Genomic DNA, 18,939 nt, shown 5'->3' with positions numbered 1-18,939 from the left:
CTTTTGTGGTAAACTGGATTTTGTCGCCTGTAAGCTAAGCGTAAGTATTTTACACGCGCCAAGGCTTTTTTTCACCAGCAGCAAAGGGCTGGTTTTGGTTTCTGTGCATGGGGAAGTCACCTTTTCCCTGGTGAGCCTTCATCAGACAGTCCCCGACGAGCTGCATGCACTGGCTCCGCAGGGTGGTGGCACTGCTGCAGGTCTGGGGATCCAGCTTCTCCCCATCCACATCCTCTGCACTGGCCAGGTGGGCGCTATAGAGAGCCAGGGCGGCGAAGAGCAGCCAGGAGTAGTTATGGATATATGGCTGGATGAGCCTCTGACGGTCACTGATCCGAATGGTTACCATTGGGTGGGCCGTGATGCTGTGGGTAGGCAAATGGCTGCAAAGGCAAGGTACATTTAAAGCTTACAAGCCTCCAAAAGCTTATGAGGCTCCAAACAGGAGCACCAGGCCTCAGGGGAGCACACGGTCACAACTGGGCATTAGTTACCTCTAGGCTGTGGTTACTGAAAATTTAAAGAAAGGTATGGGCCCTCTTTCCAGAAAAATGAAGAAACACAAACACTAGGCATAGCTTTCAGGGTTTCACAATTCCCAGAGACTGTCTGTGGAAATTGGACTAAGGAAGAATTGCTTATGGTGATTTTGTAAGGTGTGGTAATAGCATTTTGGTAATGTGAAAAAAAAACTCATCGTTTTTAAAGGTGGGTATGAAGTATGTAGGAAGGAAATAATTTAAAGCCTGGAATTTGCTTTATTTATTTATTTTGAGATGGAGTCTCGCTCTGTTACCCAGGCTGGAGTGCAGTGGCACAATCTCAGCCCACTGCAACCTCCACCTCCCAGGTTCAAGCAATCCTTGTGCCTCAGCCTCTAGAGTACCTGGGATTACAGGCGTTCACCATCACACTCAGCTAATTTTTATATTTTTAGTAGAGACGCGGTTTCTCCATGTTGGGCAGGCTGGTCTCGAACTCCTGACCTCAAGTGAGCCACCCGCCTCAGCCTCCCAGGCGTGAGCCACTCTACTGGCCCTGGAATTGGCTTTAAAATACTTTAACAAAGAAAAAAGAAAAAGGAATCAACTAAGCACACATAACAAAATCTTCCTAACTGATGAATCTGGGTAATGGGTACATGAAGGTCCACTGTGTTAGTCTCTTTACTTTTGGTAATGTTTAAATTTGTAAATTAAAAAATCCTTTTTTTAAAAAAAGAAAGAAGTCCCTCTTCAAGTGAAGGAACATGTAAAGAAAAGGCTTCGTGGCTATGGTTATCTGAGACATACCCATAGGAATATTTCTTTGCTGCATAGCATCCGTAGCAAAGATCAAAGTCATCACAAACATTGCAATTCATCCTCCGGCCTATGATCAAACCCTGGCAGTGGTCACAGGTGAACTCCATGTTGACCATTTCATGGTCGTCTCCATGGCCCTCAGGCTTCACCCCACCTGGGGAAAAACATAGCAGTGAGAGGCGGATGAGGCAGAGGGCTCCTAGACGGGCTAGTGTCCAAACCCAAACCAACCCCAGCACCAGGGCCGTTCCCAAGTGCTGCTCAGGGACGCAGGGCCCATAGGCATTCTCCGGAAACAGGATGCTCTGCCTGGGTGGCTTGAGGCAGAAGAGTGAGGTTCTTGGCACACCATTTCTCAGCAATGGTACAGTGAGATCAAGCATGTTATCAGGCCTGCTGTTCGGTGGAAACAGTCCACATGTCAATTTGTGAGATGTCTCACACGAGCCCTCCTCTAACGAAGAGTAAGCGTGTGTTATGTATTCCTGATAACATGCACTGAGGAGTGATCAGGATATCTGCTCTTCCTTTTGCACCCCAGAATCATAGATGAAAACAGATTTCCTTCTCACTCTAAGGCCCTTGGGTCTCCAAGCTCTGTCATGGACCCTGCAGAATACTCCTAATGCCCAGCCCACTTCCGTTCATTCCCACTGCCACAAACCCAGTCCAGGCTCCCATGCCCTTGGGATACTGTGACTTATTTCCTAAAGGAGACTCTTACACAGACAGAACCACCTTCCTCTAGCATAGCGCATCATGTTATTAGTGATACCTACTTCAAAATCCTTCCCCACTGTCTCTAGACTATTCAAACTTCCTAGCCCACTATCTTGGGGTCCCACAATCGGGGCCCCCACTTGACTTAATCCATCACGTAGTTGGGCAAACATTTCAGCATGTCCATCTAAACTCACTATAGACACTCCTCTGTCCCAGGCTTGCTATGCCCTTGATGGTGACACCATCCCCAACGTTTCCTACACATCATCCAGTTATAACTTCCCTCAAAGACCAATTCTCATTCCACCTCCTTTAAGCCTTCCCTGCAGCAATGCTGCTGCTGCTTCTAAACTTTTCCAGAAAAAATCTGTACCCTCATTTATAAAGCAGCAGACACATTCTTGTACTGGAAGAGACATTCTGTGGATATGTCCAGTCTTCCCGCTGGACTGTAGGTGGTTCCAGGGCAAGTGCTGTGTCTTTAACCGCTGGGCCATGCACAGAAAGGGCGCTCATGTGTGGATCTGTTTAACCTCAGCACCTACAGGTCAACTGCATGAGAGGACTGTTGAAGCTTGCTTGCGTGTGTGTGTGTGTGTGTGTGTGTATTTTGCTACATGTAAGCACTGCATGATGCACAAGCAAACACCATTTCCTGAAAACTCCACTGAACATAACACACATTGGTCCCGAGTGTTTAAGTGGCTACACCCAGCATGATAGAAGAAGGAAGGATGACAGATATTAGAGCTGTGGAGGTTTTCATTTACTTGAGGAGATAAGGCTCATGTTTGCCAAGAAGCCAGAGAGTACCACTGGGCAGTGCTTTTATTTAGTACAATGACAGTATTTAAAATGACAAGATCATAGAAATTAGAAATGATTACTACCTTTGGACATGGCAAACTCAGTTCATGAAATTTACCTAGGAAACAAGTTTTGCAAAGATCCATGTCGCTGCACTGCAGACACCGGTAGCGATGCCAGGGGGCAATCTCATCACATCCATCGCAAGAGATATCCACATTTAACAGGTCACAGTAGCGTGCAATAAACATGTGCATCTGTAAGGCAAAACAAATACAATTAACTGACAGATCTTCTAAGGTGGCCACAATTCACTCATCAATTCCTCCATCTGATAGGTACCTAAGACGTTCCAGGCACTGTACTGGGTGCTGGGCTTGGAAGACTAACAAGCTCTTCAGCGTCTAGTTGGGAATTCCCTCAAGGAGATGATAACCATTTAGTGTGACAAGTGCTTTCACAGGCAAATTCAGGAGGCTCAGAGAACAGAGGACTATGGCTACCAATGGGTATTCAGAAGGTCAAGGAAGCTTTTCCAAAGGAGAAAGTTCTTCAGCTGAGACCCGAGGGACAAGCAGGAAGTAGCTGGGTGGGGGTAAGGGAGGTGGGCATGTCAGACAGGCATAGCAAATCTGACAGACAGCAAAAACGGGACTAGAGAGGGGTTTATGAAATTGGCATGAATATAGTACAGTGTGCAGAATACACTACAGAGGGGAATAGTCAGATGAAGTGACCGTGAATGTTAGTCGCAGGAATTACAGATTGTTTTTAAATAGTAATGTGATCAGACTAGAGTGCTCTAACAGTACTTCTGGAAGCCGAGGAAAGAACAGATCAAAGTGGGCAAGCTGGATTCAGGGAGACCTACAATGACCAAAGCATGAAAGGAACCCCACAGCACGTTGTAAGGGCTGGGACTGAGTAGAAAGGTGTAGTAAGGGATGGTGAACGGTGCGTGGATCTGAAAGGTGTTGAGGCAGAAGTGAGAAACCTTGGTGACTGCCTGGCTACGGGGAACCGTAAAAGGGAAGGGTCAAGAACAACAGGCCAGTTCCTGGCTTGGGCATTTGGCTGGGCAATGGCAGTGTTCACAGATACGGGAAACGCTGCAAAAGGAGTATTGTCCCTGGCACTTAAAGGCAGACTTTCTGCAGGGATAGCCTGGGCACTGCTTCATGAGCAAACAAATTGCTTTACTGCAAAGTACCTGGAGACTGCAGGATCGTTTATCTTTAGGTCTTGGAAATGAGGGATCTAAATCACTATGTCACCATACAGTAGTAGACCGGAGCAAATATGCCAAGTCACCTTAAAACTACAGAATGGCTCCCAAATGGTATGAACATGAGAGAGAAAAAGCCACAAAAGCCCACGTGGCAAGCTCCATCCAAGCACCATAGAGGTGCTATGTGAACACAGTGGCTGGCAGTAGGCACTCAATACTTAGAAAATGAATGAATCTGAGGCAGCAGATGCTCGGCACATGTGGTGGTGATGGATATAACAGCTGACGTGGAGATGGACACGGTGGGTTATCTGAGCCTGTGCCTTTGCACATTTCAATCATGTAGCACTGACATGTATATACAGCTGCTCGCATGCTCACCAGGCAGCCTTCTGATGGAAATGTGGCTTCCCAAGCTGCTTGTCTACAGAAGTGTGCCGCTCCAAGGACACAAGAGCCCAGGCCCCTCAGCAATTCTATTTCTCACTGTAAATTAGTAAACTGGCGCCTCATATTTTACATCAGCTTTAAGAGGCAATTTTCCAATGAGTCTAGTTCTATGACAGGGAGCCGCACTGAGTGCTCAAATCAGGGTTTACAGCCCCTCAGGTTAAAGGTTAAAGAGCAGGCGCTATGGCAGCAGTCCTCCTTTTTAGCACTGGGGACCAGTTTTGTGGAAGACAGTTTTTGCACAGGACCGGGTGGAGGATGGTTTCGGGATGAAAATGTTCCACCTCAGATCATCAGGCATTAGATTCTCAGGAGTGCAAACTAGATCCCTGGCATGTGCAGTTCATTGTGGGTTTGTGCTCCCGTGAAAATCTAATGCCGCAGCTGATCTGACAGGAGGCCGAGCTCAGCTTCCCTCGCTTGCCCACTGCTCACAGGCTTCTGTGCGGCCTGGCGGCATTCAGCGGTTGGGGACCCCTGCACTAGGGTACTGAATACCACCTGCAACCCCCCCAGGCAAACTCTCCTCTCCAAACTCCTAGCAAATCACTTCAGAGTACTCTAATTGAGAGGTCTTACTTTCCTCTGCTTCTCTGGATCTTCCTGGGCTATTTTTTCATACCAGGCCTCAAACATGCCATCCTGACACTCATCCATCCATTCTGAATTCTGCTTGGCATCAGCAAGCTCATCTTCTTCACTCCATTGGCTGAAAGAAGGACATAAAGAGAGAAAAGCATGCCTCTCCCAATCACCAAGGAAAGTGCTGGTTAGCAGACTCTGAGTCCTATGGGTCTATTACATTGGGTATTTTTCAACTTCTGCGAGGGAAAGGTCAACTGCTTTTCAAAGCCCCAGGATTTGTCAAGTATTTGGTGGATATATGCCAAGAAAGAAGCCCTTTCCAGAGTAGACTACCAGGGAGAAGAATTAAGAGTTTGAAAGGTTGTACCACATGGCATAATTCCACTGGATAATCATTTATGGTGAACCTACTATGTGCCAGGCACTAGGGCCAAATAAAGTTAGTTTTGTTTTTTTTTTTTAAAGTCTGATTTGGACATGCTCAGCATATCCTGTTGGAATCAGATGAGAAGGGAATGAGGAGACACCATGACTTCAGCTCCTCCACCAGCTGCTGTAAGGCCTTGACATGCGACTCAGCCCTGGTCCTCAGTTTACCCATTTCAGACAAGATCAGGCACATTCAGGGTAGTATGGCCATAGACAGTTGCTTCATTTCAAATAAAGAGTTTCAGGTAGTTAATCTTATAAGCTCCTCTCAGATGCAAAATTATAAATTTCCATAATTTCAGTTCTCAGCTCACTTTAGCAACCAGAACTTTAACAGAAGATGAATCGCTTGATGGCAAATACAAAATATTTACCAAGCAATAAATATAGGTTCATTTATTCATACATTCCAATAAAATGGTTTTGGGCCTCTTCCTACTTAAGCTTCGGGCTGGGTGCTAGGAGGGCTTGCTGTGAAGGGCGTGCTTCCATCCCTGAGGACTGCAGCACCCAGGGCAGATGAAGCGTGAAACTGCGGCCCACAGCCAATAACCACAAGCTGATGCCCCCAGAGCTGTGTCCCCCGTCTCTGCCAAGGGAGCTCTACCAGCAAGGCAACAGCTGAGGTTCGTGAAATAGAGACAGCTCTAATTCTGTCCCTCTTCCCTTGGAACACTCTCCTGAGAGTGAAGGTGTCCCGGTGTTGCCCCATTCATTTACTTCCTCGCAGTTCTCTCCTCTGGCACCTTCCATCCCCCCTTCTCCTCTTCTTTCTTCTCTACACATGAACAGCTGCGAACTGGGAAGTGGACTTGAGTAGAGTGGGGAGATACTGGTCAAGTTGGAGGGAAAAAACCTTCAATACGCTATTTTTTTCTAACGTGGTCCTTATAATGTACAAGAGTTAGAGTGACTAACATCATATACACATGTAACAAAAATTATGGAAAAGGACTTCCCAATTCAACAAGCTGCACTAAGATCTCCGTCACGCAGGGGATTCTCGGCCTCAGAGCTCGTGAGACCACCAATGCACACAGCTCTGCCGCATGCCAGACTTGTTCTAAGTGCTGAAATATATAACTCAGGTATTCTTCACAATGGCCTGGGAGGCCGCACCATTGTTATCTCCAGCTCTAAAGATGAGGAAACTGAGGCACAGAGGGATTACAGGACTTGCACAAGGCCACTCGGCTAGGCTGTGGCAAAGCCAGGCTCTGACAGACAGTCTAGCTCCGGAGACTGTGCTCTCAACGCCCCCACTATGATCCTTGCGTTTCATAATCCACATCAGGAACTGCAGAGGGCAGGACCGCGCTCTTACCTGATCACACTGTCATGGACACTTATATTTTCCTGTGACATTTTCATGAGGAGATCTGGTAACTGAATATCAACGAAGAAGGCGAGATCACTGGGTTCCCAGCCCATATCCAAAAGATGAAGCAGGGCTGTTTGAACACAGGATAAGGCAGGCAGCAAGGACCTAAAGGGGCCATGAAAGTGACAGTTATCAGCGCTGCCCATCACAACAGAGGCAACAGAAGCATTCAAGTAGGTGACGGGGTTTGTAATTGAAAGCAGAAGGGAACTTCACACTGCTGGTTTAGGTTCCTGTCAACTTTCTCATACTCCACGCAAACATTCTTCAAAGCTTAAAACTCTGAAAGGTGTAAAGTAAGGTTTCCGCCCTGCCAGGATCACCACTGGAGTATCTTATGGTAAAGAACTGAGAAGTAAAAATCACCTCCGGAAAAACTGCAAGATCAGGGCCAGCTCCAAATTAGCCAAGGTTATGCAGTTTAGATTTACAGCAGAATCATTTGATTTGAAGCTTATGTCTAAACCACTTACTAAGATGACTGGGAAATGGCTTTATACTCCAGTTTTAAAACTGCACATAATACATAATATACTGGCTGGGCGAGGTGGCTCACACCTATGATTCCAGCACTTTGGGAGGCTGAGGAAAGAAGACTGCTTGAGCCCAGGAACTCAAGGCCAGCCTGAGCAACACGGCAAAATCCCATTTCTACAAAACATAAAGAAAATTAGCAGGGCAAGGTGGCATGCGCCTGTAGTCCGAGCTACTCAGGAGGCTGGGTGGATCGATTGAGCCTGGGAGGTCCGGGCTTCAGTGAGCCACAACCGAGTCACGGCCTGGGTGACAGCATGAGGCCTTGTCTCAAAACAAACAAAAAAACCCCTAATATACCACAACAGAAAATAATAGGTTAGAAATTCTTAGAAAAACCCAGACTCATTCCCTTAAACAGAAATTATACACACCAGAGAGAAAAAGGACTGGGGGGAAATACACGAATTAAGTTAACATTAGTGATTAGCTCTCTAGGTGGGAACATTAGAGGTTGTTTTTATTTCATTCTCTGTGCTTTTTGGTATTTTTCATAGTGAATATATGCTTCTTTTGTAATCAGAAAAAAAATACATTTATTTCCCTAGAAATGATAAAGTTATCCAGTACCTGTCATTTATGCTACTAAATCCTTTAACTGCTTTGACCAAAAACAGAACCAGTTGATAGTAAGTGTCTCGAATTTCTTTGTGTAGATTGGCACCACAGCCTTCCAAGTGTCCAAAATAACTGGAAACAGAGGAAATCACTGATTCACTTAATTGCCAGAACATCTTCTACTTAAGAATCATGATTTCTTACGGGAAAAAGAGCCAGCGGCAGCAAGCTGAACAAAGTGGCACAGGAGCTTAAGGAAATATGAATATAATACCTACAGAAAGTCATGCACAAAGCAGCAAGCAAATCCATTTGACTGGGTCAAGAGAGTTACTCAGAAGTATGGAGATTAGATGATTTATCTTCTTTGTGAATACAGAAAACCACCCCTCCCACCACTACTTGGGCGCCAGATGCTGTGTTAAGTATTTCACAAATCGCCTCATTCGATCTCTTCACACAATCATGCTCACTCCCTGCTCGTTTCTACCTTCATCCTGGCCACCCTGGTGACTTCAACATCCATGAGAGTGATGTCTCCATTCCTCTTCTCCTCAATTCTCTGCCATCTTCATCTCTGATTACCTTCTTTTCCGTGCCCTTAGCCATCCCAGTTTGATGGTCATTTCCTAGACCTTGTTATCATGTGATGACATCATCTCTGAAATCCCGATGCCAGAGCACCCTACTCTGACCCCAGCTCTCCTGCCCACCCAGGTAAGACTCCCACGGCATCCCTTTGTTCAATGCCAACGGGCCTTAGCCCAGGACACTGCCTCATGTTCATCTACTACTCCTGCCATGCTTTGTCTTCGCTTCCTTCTCAGCTTAGACTCCACGGCCCGTAATCACACCTCAGCAAACACCAACTCCCATGTCCCTTCCTTCCTCCATGTACTTGCCTGAGCAATCTTATACCTATATTAAAACAACTGAATGTCATGGAGAAAACACCACACCACCAAGTCGACTACTATGACTTCAAATTCACAACCACAATCATCAAATAAGCACTCAAAATTGTCAGGTAATTCAGTGGACTGGCTTTCTCAATTTTCATTCCTATCTAAAACCTTCCTGTAGGCTAGGCAGAGTAGCTCACGCCTGTAACCCCATCACTTCGGGAAGCTGAGGCGGGCGGATCAATTGAGGTCAAGAGTTTGAGACCAGTCTGGCCAACATGGGGAAACCTGGTGTCTAGCAAAAATAGAAAAATCAGCTGGGCGTAGTGGCACACACTTATCATCTCAGCCACTCAGGAGGCCAAGTTGAACCTGGGAGGCGAACGCTGCGGCGAGCTGAGATGGCGCCACTGTACTCCAGCCTGGGTGATGCAGTGAGACTGTCTCAAACACACACACACACACCAACCCCCACTCCCCACCTAAAAACCCCGTCCTGCTTCTCCTTCTCATTTTTCAGTTCTCTCTGATGACTATCCTTACATTTTATTTATATATTTTTATTTTTATTTTATTAATTTATTTTTTGAGACGGAGTTTCGCTCTTTGTTACCCAGGCTGGAGTGCAATGGCGCGATCTCGGCTCACCGCAACCTCCGCCTCCTGGGTTCAAGCAATTCTCCTGCTTCAGCCTCCCGAGTAGGTGGGACTACAGGCGTGCGCCACCATGCCCAGCTAATTTTTGTATTTTTTAGTAGAGATGGGGTTTCACCATGTTGACCAGGATGGTCTCGATCTCTTGACCTCGTGATCCACCCACCTCGGCCTCCCAAAGTGCTGGGATTACAAGCGTGAGCCAACGCACCCGGCCTTACATTTTATTTTTTAAAAGAGAAACTTAGGTATCTTGAGAAAGAAAAAAAAAAAGTAACAGTTACATAGGAATTCCCTTACCTTTGCACCACCAAGTATTGACCAGCCAGCTTGTGGACAGTGTGTCCTGCTTCCCCACTACTAAACAAAGTGCCTCCGTGGTTCAATCAAAGGCCAATCTCTCTACTTACACAACTGCTACTGCAAATTATCCCCTCTTCCTGAATCAAACTTTCCTCGTCACCGATTCATTCCCGCCAGCATACAGAAGTACTCTTACATCTCTTTAAAACCCTCAGTTGATCTCGCATCCCCCTCCAAAAACTTCCCCATGTCTCTGCTCCCTTTGAGGCCAAATTTCTTAAACCAAATGTCTGTAGTCTCTCTCTCCATTTTATCATCCTCAGTCTCACTGGCCTTTTGGTCCCACTGCTCCAGTAAGGCTGTTGCCAAATACGTGTGTTTTTATCTCATTCAGTCTCACATCAGTATTTGACACAACTGACCATTCTTTTTTTGTTTTTTTTTTTTTCCAGGATGGACCCTCACCTGACATTCTTATCTTTTGAGATCCATTCTTCTCTTGGCCTCTGGGACACCAGCATCCTCTGGTTTTTGATCTACCGCACTGGCCACTGCTTCTTGATCGCCCTAACTAACTCTCCTTCCTCTGCTTGACTTCTAAGTAAAAAAGTTCCCCTAAGGCCCCTCCGTCCTGGGCCCCTTCTTCTCTACCTCTGCACTCTTTCTAGCAGGTCTTACAGCCCTAAATGCCATCTACATGCCAACCACATCCAAATTCTATCCCTAGTCCTGACTTCTTTCCATAACTTTATAGCTTTACTTGATATCTTTACAAAAAAGAAAAAAAAAAAAACACTTTTGATTTTCATTCCAATCTATTTCTTCCATATTCTTTCTCTCAGTAAAATGCATCACTATCCACCAGTTCCTCACTCATAAATCCTAGGAGTTTCCCATGATTCCTTTCTTTCATTTACCCCCTCCATCGTATCTACCCATAAGTCCTGACAATTCTCTCTCTAAAATATATTCTGAATCTCATCCTTTTCCCTTCATCTCCAGTACTTCTCTCTGGGTCAAACCACCATCATCTCTCGCCTGGACTACTGCCACAGTCTCCTAACTGCTTTTCTATTCCCACCCTTTTTCACTCAGTAGCCAGGGGCATCTTTTATAAACATAAAACAAAGTGTGATCTTCCTGGGCTCAAAAATCTCCAGTGGTTTTCCAACTACAACTCAGCAGAAAATCAAAATCCTTTATGGTGATAAGGGTCCTGCCTTTCTGACCTTATCCATCCCATCTTCCCCGCCATTTGGTCACACTCGTTTTCTTTCTGCTTCTCGGGCTAACTCCCCACTCTAGAGCGTTTGCACTCTTCCTTCTGCCTTTAAGGCTCTTCCGTCTGATCTTAACTGGTCATTTATCTCCCAGCTTTCATTTCCTCAGCCTGCCTTCCCTGACCATCCAAACTAGGTCACTGTATTTAATCACCACCTAACAATATCACTATCTGGTATTTTTTCATTTATTTATTTTTTATTCTCTCTCTCTCTCTCTCCTTAATGTACTACAAAATCTGCCTTGTCTACTGCTGCACAAATAACACCCAGAAGACCTCCTAGCTCACGAGACACTCAAAAGGTATTTACTGAGTTAATCTAAAGAACCACCTTGTGAGGTACTCAGATTAATATCATTTGTGTAAGCCTTAGATTTAGCTCACAGTTTCCAGGAGCCAAATGGTGTATATGAGTATATGAGGAATGCAATTCTCACCATCTGGTAAAGTCGAGCTAATCAACTCACCAGGAGCAATAAACATGTTCCTGGCAGTTATACACTAAAAGGACATAACCCATCTTTCCTTGGAATGAGAGAATGAATTAACCAAAAGTGTACATTTGTATCCTACATAGAAATGATGCAGTTATTAATGAGAGAAGGCAATCAGGATTTATTTACAATGCTCTTTGTTGTTTTCCACGTGGATCTGTCGTTTATACTTACTTGGTGAAATCTTTCTGGCAGGTCAGAAGTTCCAACAGGAAAAGTATGAAAGGTGGCTGGAAGCAGTGAGGCTGCCCAAGGGATTCTGCACAGTACTGAGTTATCTTCAGGACCTCCAGGATGCCCTGGGCCTGGGCTTTTCTCAGGGCCAGGACCTTCACAATGCTGGAGACACAACGCAAGTAAGGAATACCTAGAAGTCTCTCAAGCTGGGGCAGAAAGAAAATATCCCCCCGCAAAGCCCTGATGCCATATATCAAGGAGGAAATACTATTGTGAGGCATTAGAAACACCGTGGAGGAAGAGTACCCACAGTTCTTTTCTATTTTTAAGTCTTCACTCAGCAGCACTACAAATCAGTTCATGCCTACTGTCCAAAAGTCCAACAACCCATTATTTAAGTATTTTCACTTTCCATAGAGACAAAGCTTTAATTCTTAGGACAGGAAATTCCTCACTAACTTAAACATGCAATACTTCCAGAGTTGAAGGCCTATGAATAAATAATTTTGTTGGAAAATATCAAATCCTGGCTGGGCATGGTGGCTCACACCTGTAATCCTAGCTGATGCAGAAAGATCCCTTGAGCCCAGGAGTTCGAGACCAGCCTGGGTAACATAGGGAGGCCATGTCTCTAGTAAATGCCAAATCCTAAATTTCTCACTGGGTTAAAATAAGACAAATTTATAAGTGGCAGCTACCCAAAAAATGCTTCCTTTTAAAATTCTAATGGTACATTCTTGAGATATACTTTGTATACAGTACAATACATAAATCTTCCCTGAAAAAGTACCTTTTTTTTTGAGACAGAGTCTTGCTGTGTCATTCAGGCTGGAGTGAAGTGGATGTAATCTTGGCTTACTGTAGCCTCAACCTACCTGGCTCAAGTGACCCTCCTGCCTCACCTCCCAGGTAGCTGGGACTATAGGCATGTGCTACCACCCTCAGCTACTGTTTTCTTTCTTTCTTTTTTTTTTTTGAGACGGAGTTTCACTCTCATTACCCAGGCTGGAGTGCAATGGCGCGATCTCCGCTCACCGCAGCCTCCGCCTCCTGGGTTCAGGCAATTCTCCTGCCTCAGCCTCCTGAGTAGCTGGGATTACAGGCACGCGCCACCATGCCCAGCTAATTTTTGTATTTTTAGTAGAGATGGGGTTTCACCATGTTCACCAGGATGGTCTCGATCTCTTGACCTCGTGATCCACCCGCCTCGGCCTCCCAAAGTGCTAGGATTACAGGCGTGAGCCACCGCGCCCGGCCCCTGTTTTCTTTTTTTAAACAGAGTCTTGCTCTGTTGCCCAGGCTGGAGTACAGCAGCGTGATCTCGGCTCAGTGCAACCTCTGCCTTCCAAGTTTGAGAGATTCTTCCACCTCAGCCCCCCAAGTAGCTGGGATTACAGGCGCTCACCCTCACACCTGGCTAAGTTTTGTATTTTTAATAGAGACAGGGTTTCACCATGTTGGCCAGACTGGTCTCAAACGCCTGACCTCTGGTGATCTGCCCACCTCAGCCTCCCAAAGTGCTGGGATTATCGGCATGGGCCACTGCGCCCAGCCTCAGCTAATTTTTTTTTTCTTTAAAAAAAATTTTTTTTTCTATTTAATGGTAGCTATGAGCTATTTTTTTAAAAACATTTTTTGTAGATGGGGTCTCACTATGTTGCCCATGTTGGTCTTGAACTCCTGACCCTAAGTGATCCTCCCAAACTACTGAGATTACAGGCATGAGCCACCATGCCCACCCAAAAATTACTTATTTAAAGAAAAAAAAAATCATCAAAAATTTTCCTGAATACTCTAAAACACGTCTTGATCTATCCTAAACATTATTTGCTCGTTTTTAGACTGGGTAAAAACGAGCAAATAATGTTTAGGATAGATCTACCCTCTGACTACACTGGGTACAGCTAAAAAAGAGAAAGTGCCAGGAAGGTAACGACTGGCTTACCTCCTGTGCGAGAGCGACTGGTCCTTAATGAAGTCCATGACGTCTTTCAGCACAGGGTATTTCTCTTTCACTGTGGGCACCAGTCTGGCCTCCTCCATGGATCGAAAGGAGAGCAGCCGGAGTCGTCCTCGGGTGAAGGGAGGCCGCCGGGTGGGTGTGGAAGGTGACAGGGGCTCTTCAGCTGCGGCAGGCGACATGTCTGCGGCAGGAAGGCCACTGCTGGGCAGCAGCCTTGGCTGGGTGTCCAGGCCAGGACTCCGGTCTCCTGTGGCAGGGGGTGCTGCTTCGGTGGGAGATACTGAGGCTTGGAAATGCTCTTCCGCCACAGAGCTTGTCCTCTGGCGCTTGTCAAGTGGCTGGAGATGATTGGTTTCATCAGCAGTCACCAACTTGTCGCAGCTTTCTTGTGAACTTATGCCCGTGGGCAGAAACTTTAGTAATAGAAGACTCTTCTCAATACACTCTTTTGCTAAATGCAAACAAGAAGCATAATTGGAAAAAAAAAAAGTTTAAACATATTGCCTACTTCTGGAGAGAAAATGATCTATTTAAACGTCACCATTTAGGGCAAGAGACAGCTTCATGAATAAAATGATATAGGCCTGGTGCAGTGGCTGACGCCTGTAATCCCAGCACTTTGGGAGGCCAAGGCCAAGGTGGGAGGATCGCTTGAGCTCCGGAGTTTGAGACCAGTTTGGGTAACATGGTGAAACCCCATATCCAAAAAAAATACAGTAAGTTAGCGGGGCATGGTGGCACACGCCTATTGTCTCATCTACTTGGGAGGCTGAGGCTGAAGGACTGCTTGAGTCCGAGAAGTTGAAGCTGCAGTGAGCCGAGATCATTACTAGTTTGGGTGACAGAGTGAGACACTGTCTCCAAAAAAAAAAAAAAAACCTGATGATATAGTGATATACGTATCTACTGACAGAAGAGAAGAACAGAATCAAATTTTATCTCATTATAGAAATCAAAATCTCACGAGGACCATCAGCACACTTTTAAAAAGAGTTTTATTGTATATGTTTTCAAACTTGTATATAGAGAAAATACCATAAGGACCTCTCCATGTACCTGTCACTCAGCTTCAGCAATTATTAGCCCAGGGCCAATCTTGTTTCACCCTCATCAACTCCCCACTCCCTAGATTATTTTCATGCACATTCCAGCACCACACTAGTTCATCTGTAAAAATTTTAGTATTTTTCTCTTAAAAATATGAGTTTAAAAAAATACAACCATCATATTTAAAAAATAATAGTAATTCTTTAATTTCACTGAATATTCAGTGTGAGCACACTTTAAAATCATAACGAGGCTAAGTACAGTGGCTCATGATAATCCCAGTGCTTTGGGAGGCTGAGGTAGGCGGATCACTTGAGGTCAGGAATTTGAGATCAGCCTGGGCAACATAGTGAGACCCCCCACCTCTAAAAAAATTTTTTTTTAATTGCTTAGGCAAGGGGGTTACAAAGAAGAAAAAAATTAATCAGGTATGGTGGCATCTGCCTAAAGTCCCAGCTACCCAGCAGGCTAAGGTGGGAAGATCGCTTGAGCCCAGGAGTGGGGGGCTGCAGTGAGCTACGGCTGCACCACTGCACTCCAGCCTGGGTGACAGAACGAGACCCCATCTCAAGAAACAAAAAAGATGTAGCTCAAAAAGTCCCCGATGTCTCCTAAGAGAAGTGATTAGAAAGATGCTCCATGTGGAGAGGGTAAAAAAAAATTACTCCTCTCTGGCATTTTCTCTGTTTATGATACATCCTTGGATACTACATTTAGCACCTGATTTACTTTCCTTAGGTCAACACAGCCTCAATTAAGATAATCCAGAAGGTGAGACATTGGTTTTCCAGGCTCTACAACAAAAGCAGAGGCTCAGGGACAACAGCTGGTATTAGCACACTCACCCAGGCTCTCAGGGTTCACCTCAGATGCTTCTGAACTGCGTTTTCCTTCTGCCTCGTTCCCCAGGCTCATCAGGGACTTCTGCTTCATCTCTAACTAGGGGAGAATTTGAGCCATATAATTATGTTGTTCAGGCGGGGAAGCAAGGGTAGCCACAGTAAACTACTTCAAAAGCACACAGCACTGAGATCACAGGGTACTTTACAGCCGCTGCAGTTGAAGATACAGGACTGAGCTGTTCTTGTTTGTCCTGGAAGTCATCCAGGCTTTGAAGTGGTCTGACGGTGTATCAACAAAACTACCTTCTCTTCAACTATGTGTTATTCAGGAGGGGTCTGTAAATCCCACGACCTTATTACTTAAAGATTTCTAGAACACGGGTGCTGGAGGGGGCTTTTTCTAAAGCCCGTCTGGTACCGATAAAGAAGCAGCTGAGATCTAGAGAAATGACGAGTCTTGCTAGAGTCATTAACCCAGTCTGCTGCAGAGTTTTAACCAAAATTTCATCCCTATTCTACTCTGAATGAGGCAACATCTCTACACGATTCTGAGACTTACAGGTAGAGAATGGTGCTTTTAGTACCAGCCCAGGCGGTGGTCATAGCGTGGACCACAACACTGACAGCCAGGTAGGGGGCCATATGTGATATAGGAGAGGCCAAGGTCTTGCAGAGAAGGGTGGCCTCTCATCCAACTGCAGGCAGTCTGTCCTACGCTAAACCAGAGGCATCATCAACAATGCACCTTCTCAACTGCCAAACGCTTTTGACTTGAACTGTCTGTGGTAGATGACTTTATCAGATGACTTTACCGTTTTTCTTTAAATGCTACGGTCTTGGTTTGTCTGTTGACATCCTCTTCCAATTCTCCTCCTAGCTTTCTGATACGGCTTTCTAGTTTCTTTTGCTACACCTGTTCATCTTGGTCTCTGTTTATCCAGTCTACACTGAGTACCAACTATGTTCTAGGTAGTCCCTGTGGATTCTGTCCAAGGCTGTCTGTTCCTGGATACATTTGTATTAAAAATGAACAAACTATTACAAATGACTAGAAGTCATCCCCATCTCTGCCTTGACATTTCAGTGAAGAATGAGCCCTTTAGATTCTTCCATTTACTAAATTGTCCAACTATCAGGTTAGTGCAAAAGTAATCCTGTTTTCTGCCATTAAAAGTAATTTTAATGTAATTAAATTTTAATTACTTTTAACGACAAAAAAAGTAATTGCCATTACTTTTAATGGCAAAAACCATGATCTTTTGCATAGATATCTCAGATAACAACCTAGATGTCTTCTTACTCAACTGAACTTACCTCCCCATTTCCAGATCCAAAACTGAACTTACCTCCCCATTTCCAGATCCAAGAGTATTTTTCTTTTTTTTTTTTTTTTTTTGAGACAGAGTCTTGCTGCGTCGCCAGGCGCCAGGCTGGAGTGCAGTGGCGTGATCTCGGCTCACTGCAACCTCTGCCTCCCGGGTTCAAGCAATTCTCCTGCCTCAGCCTCCCAAGTAACGGGGACTACAGGCATGCGCCACCACGCCCAGCTAATTTTTGTATTTTTAGTAGAGACGGGTTTCACCATGTTGGCCAGGATGGTCTTGATCTCTTGACCTCATGATCTGCCCGCCTTGGCCTCCCAAAGTGCTGGGATTATAGGCGTTGAGCCATCGCGCCCAGCCCAAGAGCATTTTTCTTATCCTGGTCAATGTTTCTACCACCCACCAAGTGACCCAAGCCAGGAACCTAAGAACTGTCCTAAATTCCTTCTTCCTGTTCCCCACTCACAGCAGTCACAAAGTCCTGTTGATCATTTCCTCCCCTACACTGCAGAAGCCATCCTCCTATAACTCCTGCAAGTAGCCTTCTGCTTTCAATTTCGTCATCCATCCTCTACCCAGTTATTGACAGATTCTCCCACCCCCATTACTATGTAACACGTAGGATGCAGATAAATATATAAAGAATACTGGCCAGGCATGGTGGTTTATGCCTGTAATCCTAGCATTTTGAGACGCTGAAGTGGGTGGATCACCTGAGGTTGAGACCAGCCTGGCCAACATGGTAAAACCCTATCTCTACTAAAAAAAAAAATACAAAGATTAGCTGAGTGTGGTGTTGGGCGCCTGTAATCCCAGCTGCTCAGGAGGATGAAGTAGAAGAATCACTTGAACCCAGGAGGCAGAGGCTGCAGTGAGCTGAGACCATGCCACTGTCTCCAGCCTGGGTAACATGAGTGAAACTCCGTCTCAAAAAAAATAAATAAATAAATAAAATAAAAAAAAAAAAAAAAAGAAAAAAGAAAAGAGAATACTACTACTATGTAGGGACTCATCTCCATGCCCAAGAAATACAAACAATTCTTCTGAGTTTGGTGTTTGGTACTACCATGCATCTGTGTAATTTTACTACATATTTATGTACGTATCACATGGATTGGGTTTGTGTAAAATCATACTGATGTGTTCTTCTACAACTTGCTTTTTTTATTCATCAGAGTTTGTGGGAGCTGACACATGCAGCTCTATTTCCTTCGCTTTTATTGTAACACAGTGTATCATATTTACACTGTGACACAGTGCTATACAATGACACACAATATCTGCCTGTCCTCCTACCAATGGACACTTGGTTCTTCCAGGTGACTGTTGTTACAAATCCTGCTGCAGAATCACTTTTCTAAAACGCAGATCTGAAAGGTCTCTTTTCTCCTCCACCTAAAACTGTCATGGCTACCGTATGTAAAGCCGTGCTCTTCCTGTAGATCTGTGGGGCTCCATGCAGGAACTGGGGGAGGCCCAACTAAATCCCATTCCTCTATGCTCAGCACTGTCCTGACTATGATTTCAAGGGCTGTAAATTATTTTACATCTATTCACGTCACTAAACTTTAGCTTAACAAAAACCCTGAAGTCATATTCTTGAGAAAAGAACAATTCATCTTAAAGATTCCATGATGTCATGGCAGAAAACCTAAAATATATCAAAATCACATGCAAAGGAAAATCTTACCATCCATATTCGAATCCCATCTGCCAAGGAATAAACCTGTGCAAACTCTTCACTCAGGGCTATTCTGCCTCCACTGTTGACTGGGGAAAGAAGCAGAGATGAAGATTACATTCAGGTAACACAAGTCACTACTGCAACATTAACACTAAAGACCTTCTAAATCTGAAGTACAGAAAAACTCCTCCTGACAGTCACACATTGGGGGTGGTAAGAAAGACTTAGGGAAAAAAATAATCCATTAAGCCACAAATACCTGTATGGGTT

The 18,939-nt window shown here is 45.0% G+C and overlaps 1 protein-coding gene across 2 annotated transcripts in view; it reads right to left on the bottom strand.

Moving 5' to 3' along the window:
* The window catches only part of ZZEF1 (zinc finger ZZ-type and EF-hand domain containing 1), a 132,671-nt gene that overhangs the window by 39,686 nt on the left and 74,046 nt on the right, over window positions 1-18,939 (bottom strand). For both annotated transcript variants that reach the window (XM_017512181.2, XM_037732700.1), the window contains exons 27-36: window positions 18,676-18,755; window positions 15,667-15,760; window positions 13,757-14,225; window positions 11,809-11,973; window positions 8,012-8,131; window positions 6,851-7,012; window positions 5,092-5,221; window positions 2,953-3,091; window positions 1,293-1,458; window positions 121-383 (exon numbers count right to left, since the gene is read on the bottom strand). In XM_017512181.2, the coding sequence (XP_017367670.1) occupies window positions 121-383; window positions 1,293-1,458; window positions 2,953-3,091; window positions 5,092-5,221; window positions 6,851-7,012; window positions 8,012-8,131; window positions 11,809-11,973; window positions 13,757-14,225; window positions 15,667-15,760; window positions 18,676-18,755 (1,788 nt within the window). The remainder of the gene's footprint in view (window positions 1-120; window positions 384-1,292; window positions 1,459-2,952; window positions 3,092-5,091; window positions 5,222-6,850; window positions 7,013-8,011; window positions 8,132-11,808; window positions 11,974-13,756; window positions 14,226-15,666; window positions 15,761-18,675; window positions 18,756-18,939) is intronic.

This window comes from Cebus imitator, unplaced genomic scaffold (assembly GCF_001604975.1).
Source record: "Cebus imitator isolate Cc_AM_T3 unplaced genomic scaffold, Cebus_imitator-1.0 Scaffold464, whole genome shotgun sequence".
Lineage (NCBI taxonomy): Eukaryota > Metazoa > Chordata > Mammalia > Primates > Cebidae > Cebus > Cebus imitator.
This window is presented reverse-complemented; position numbering and strand designations above follow the sequence as displayed.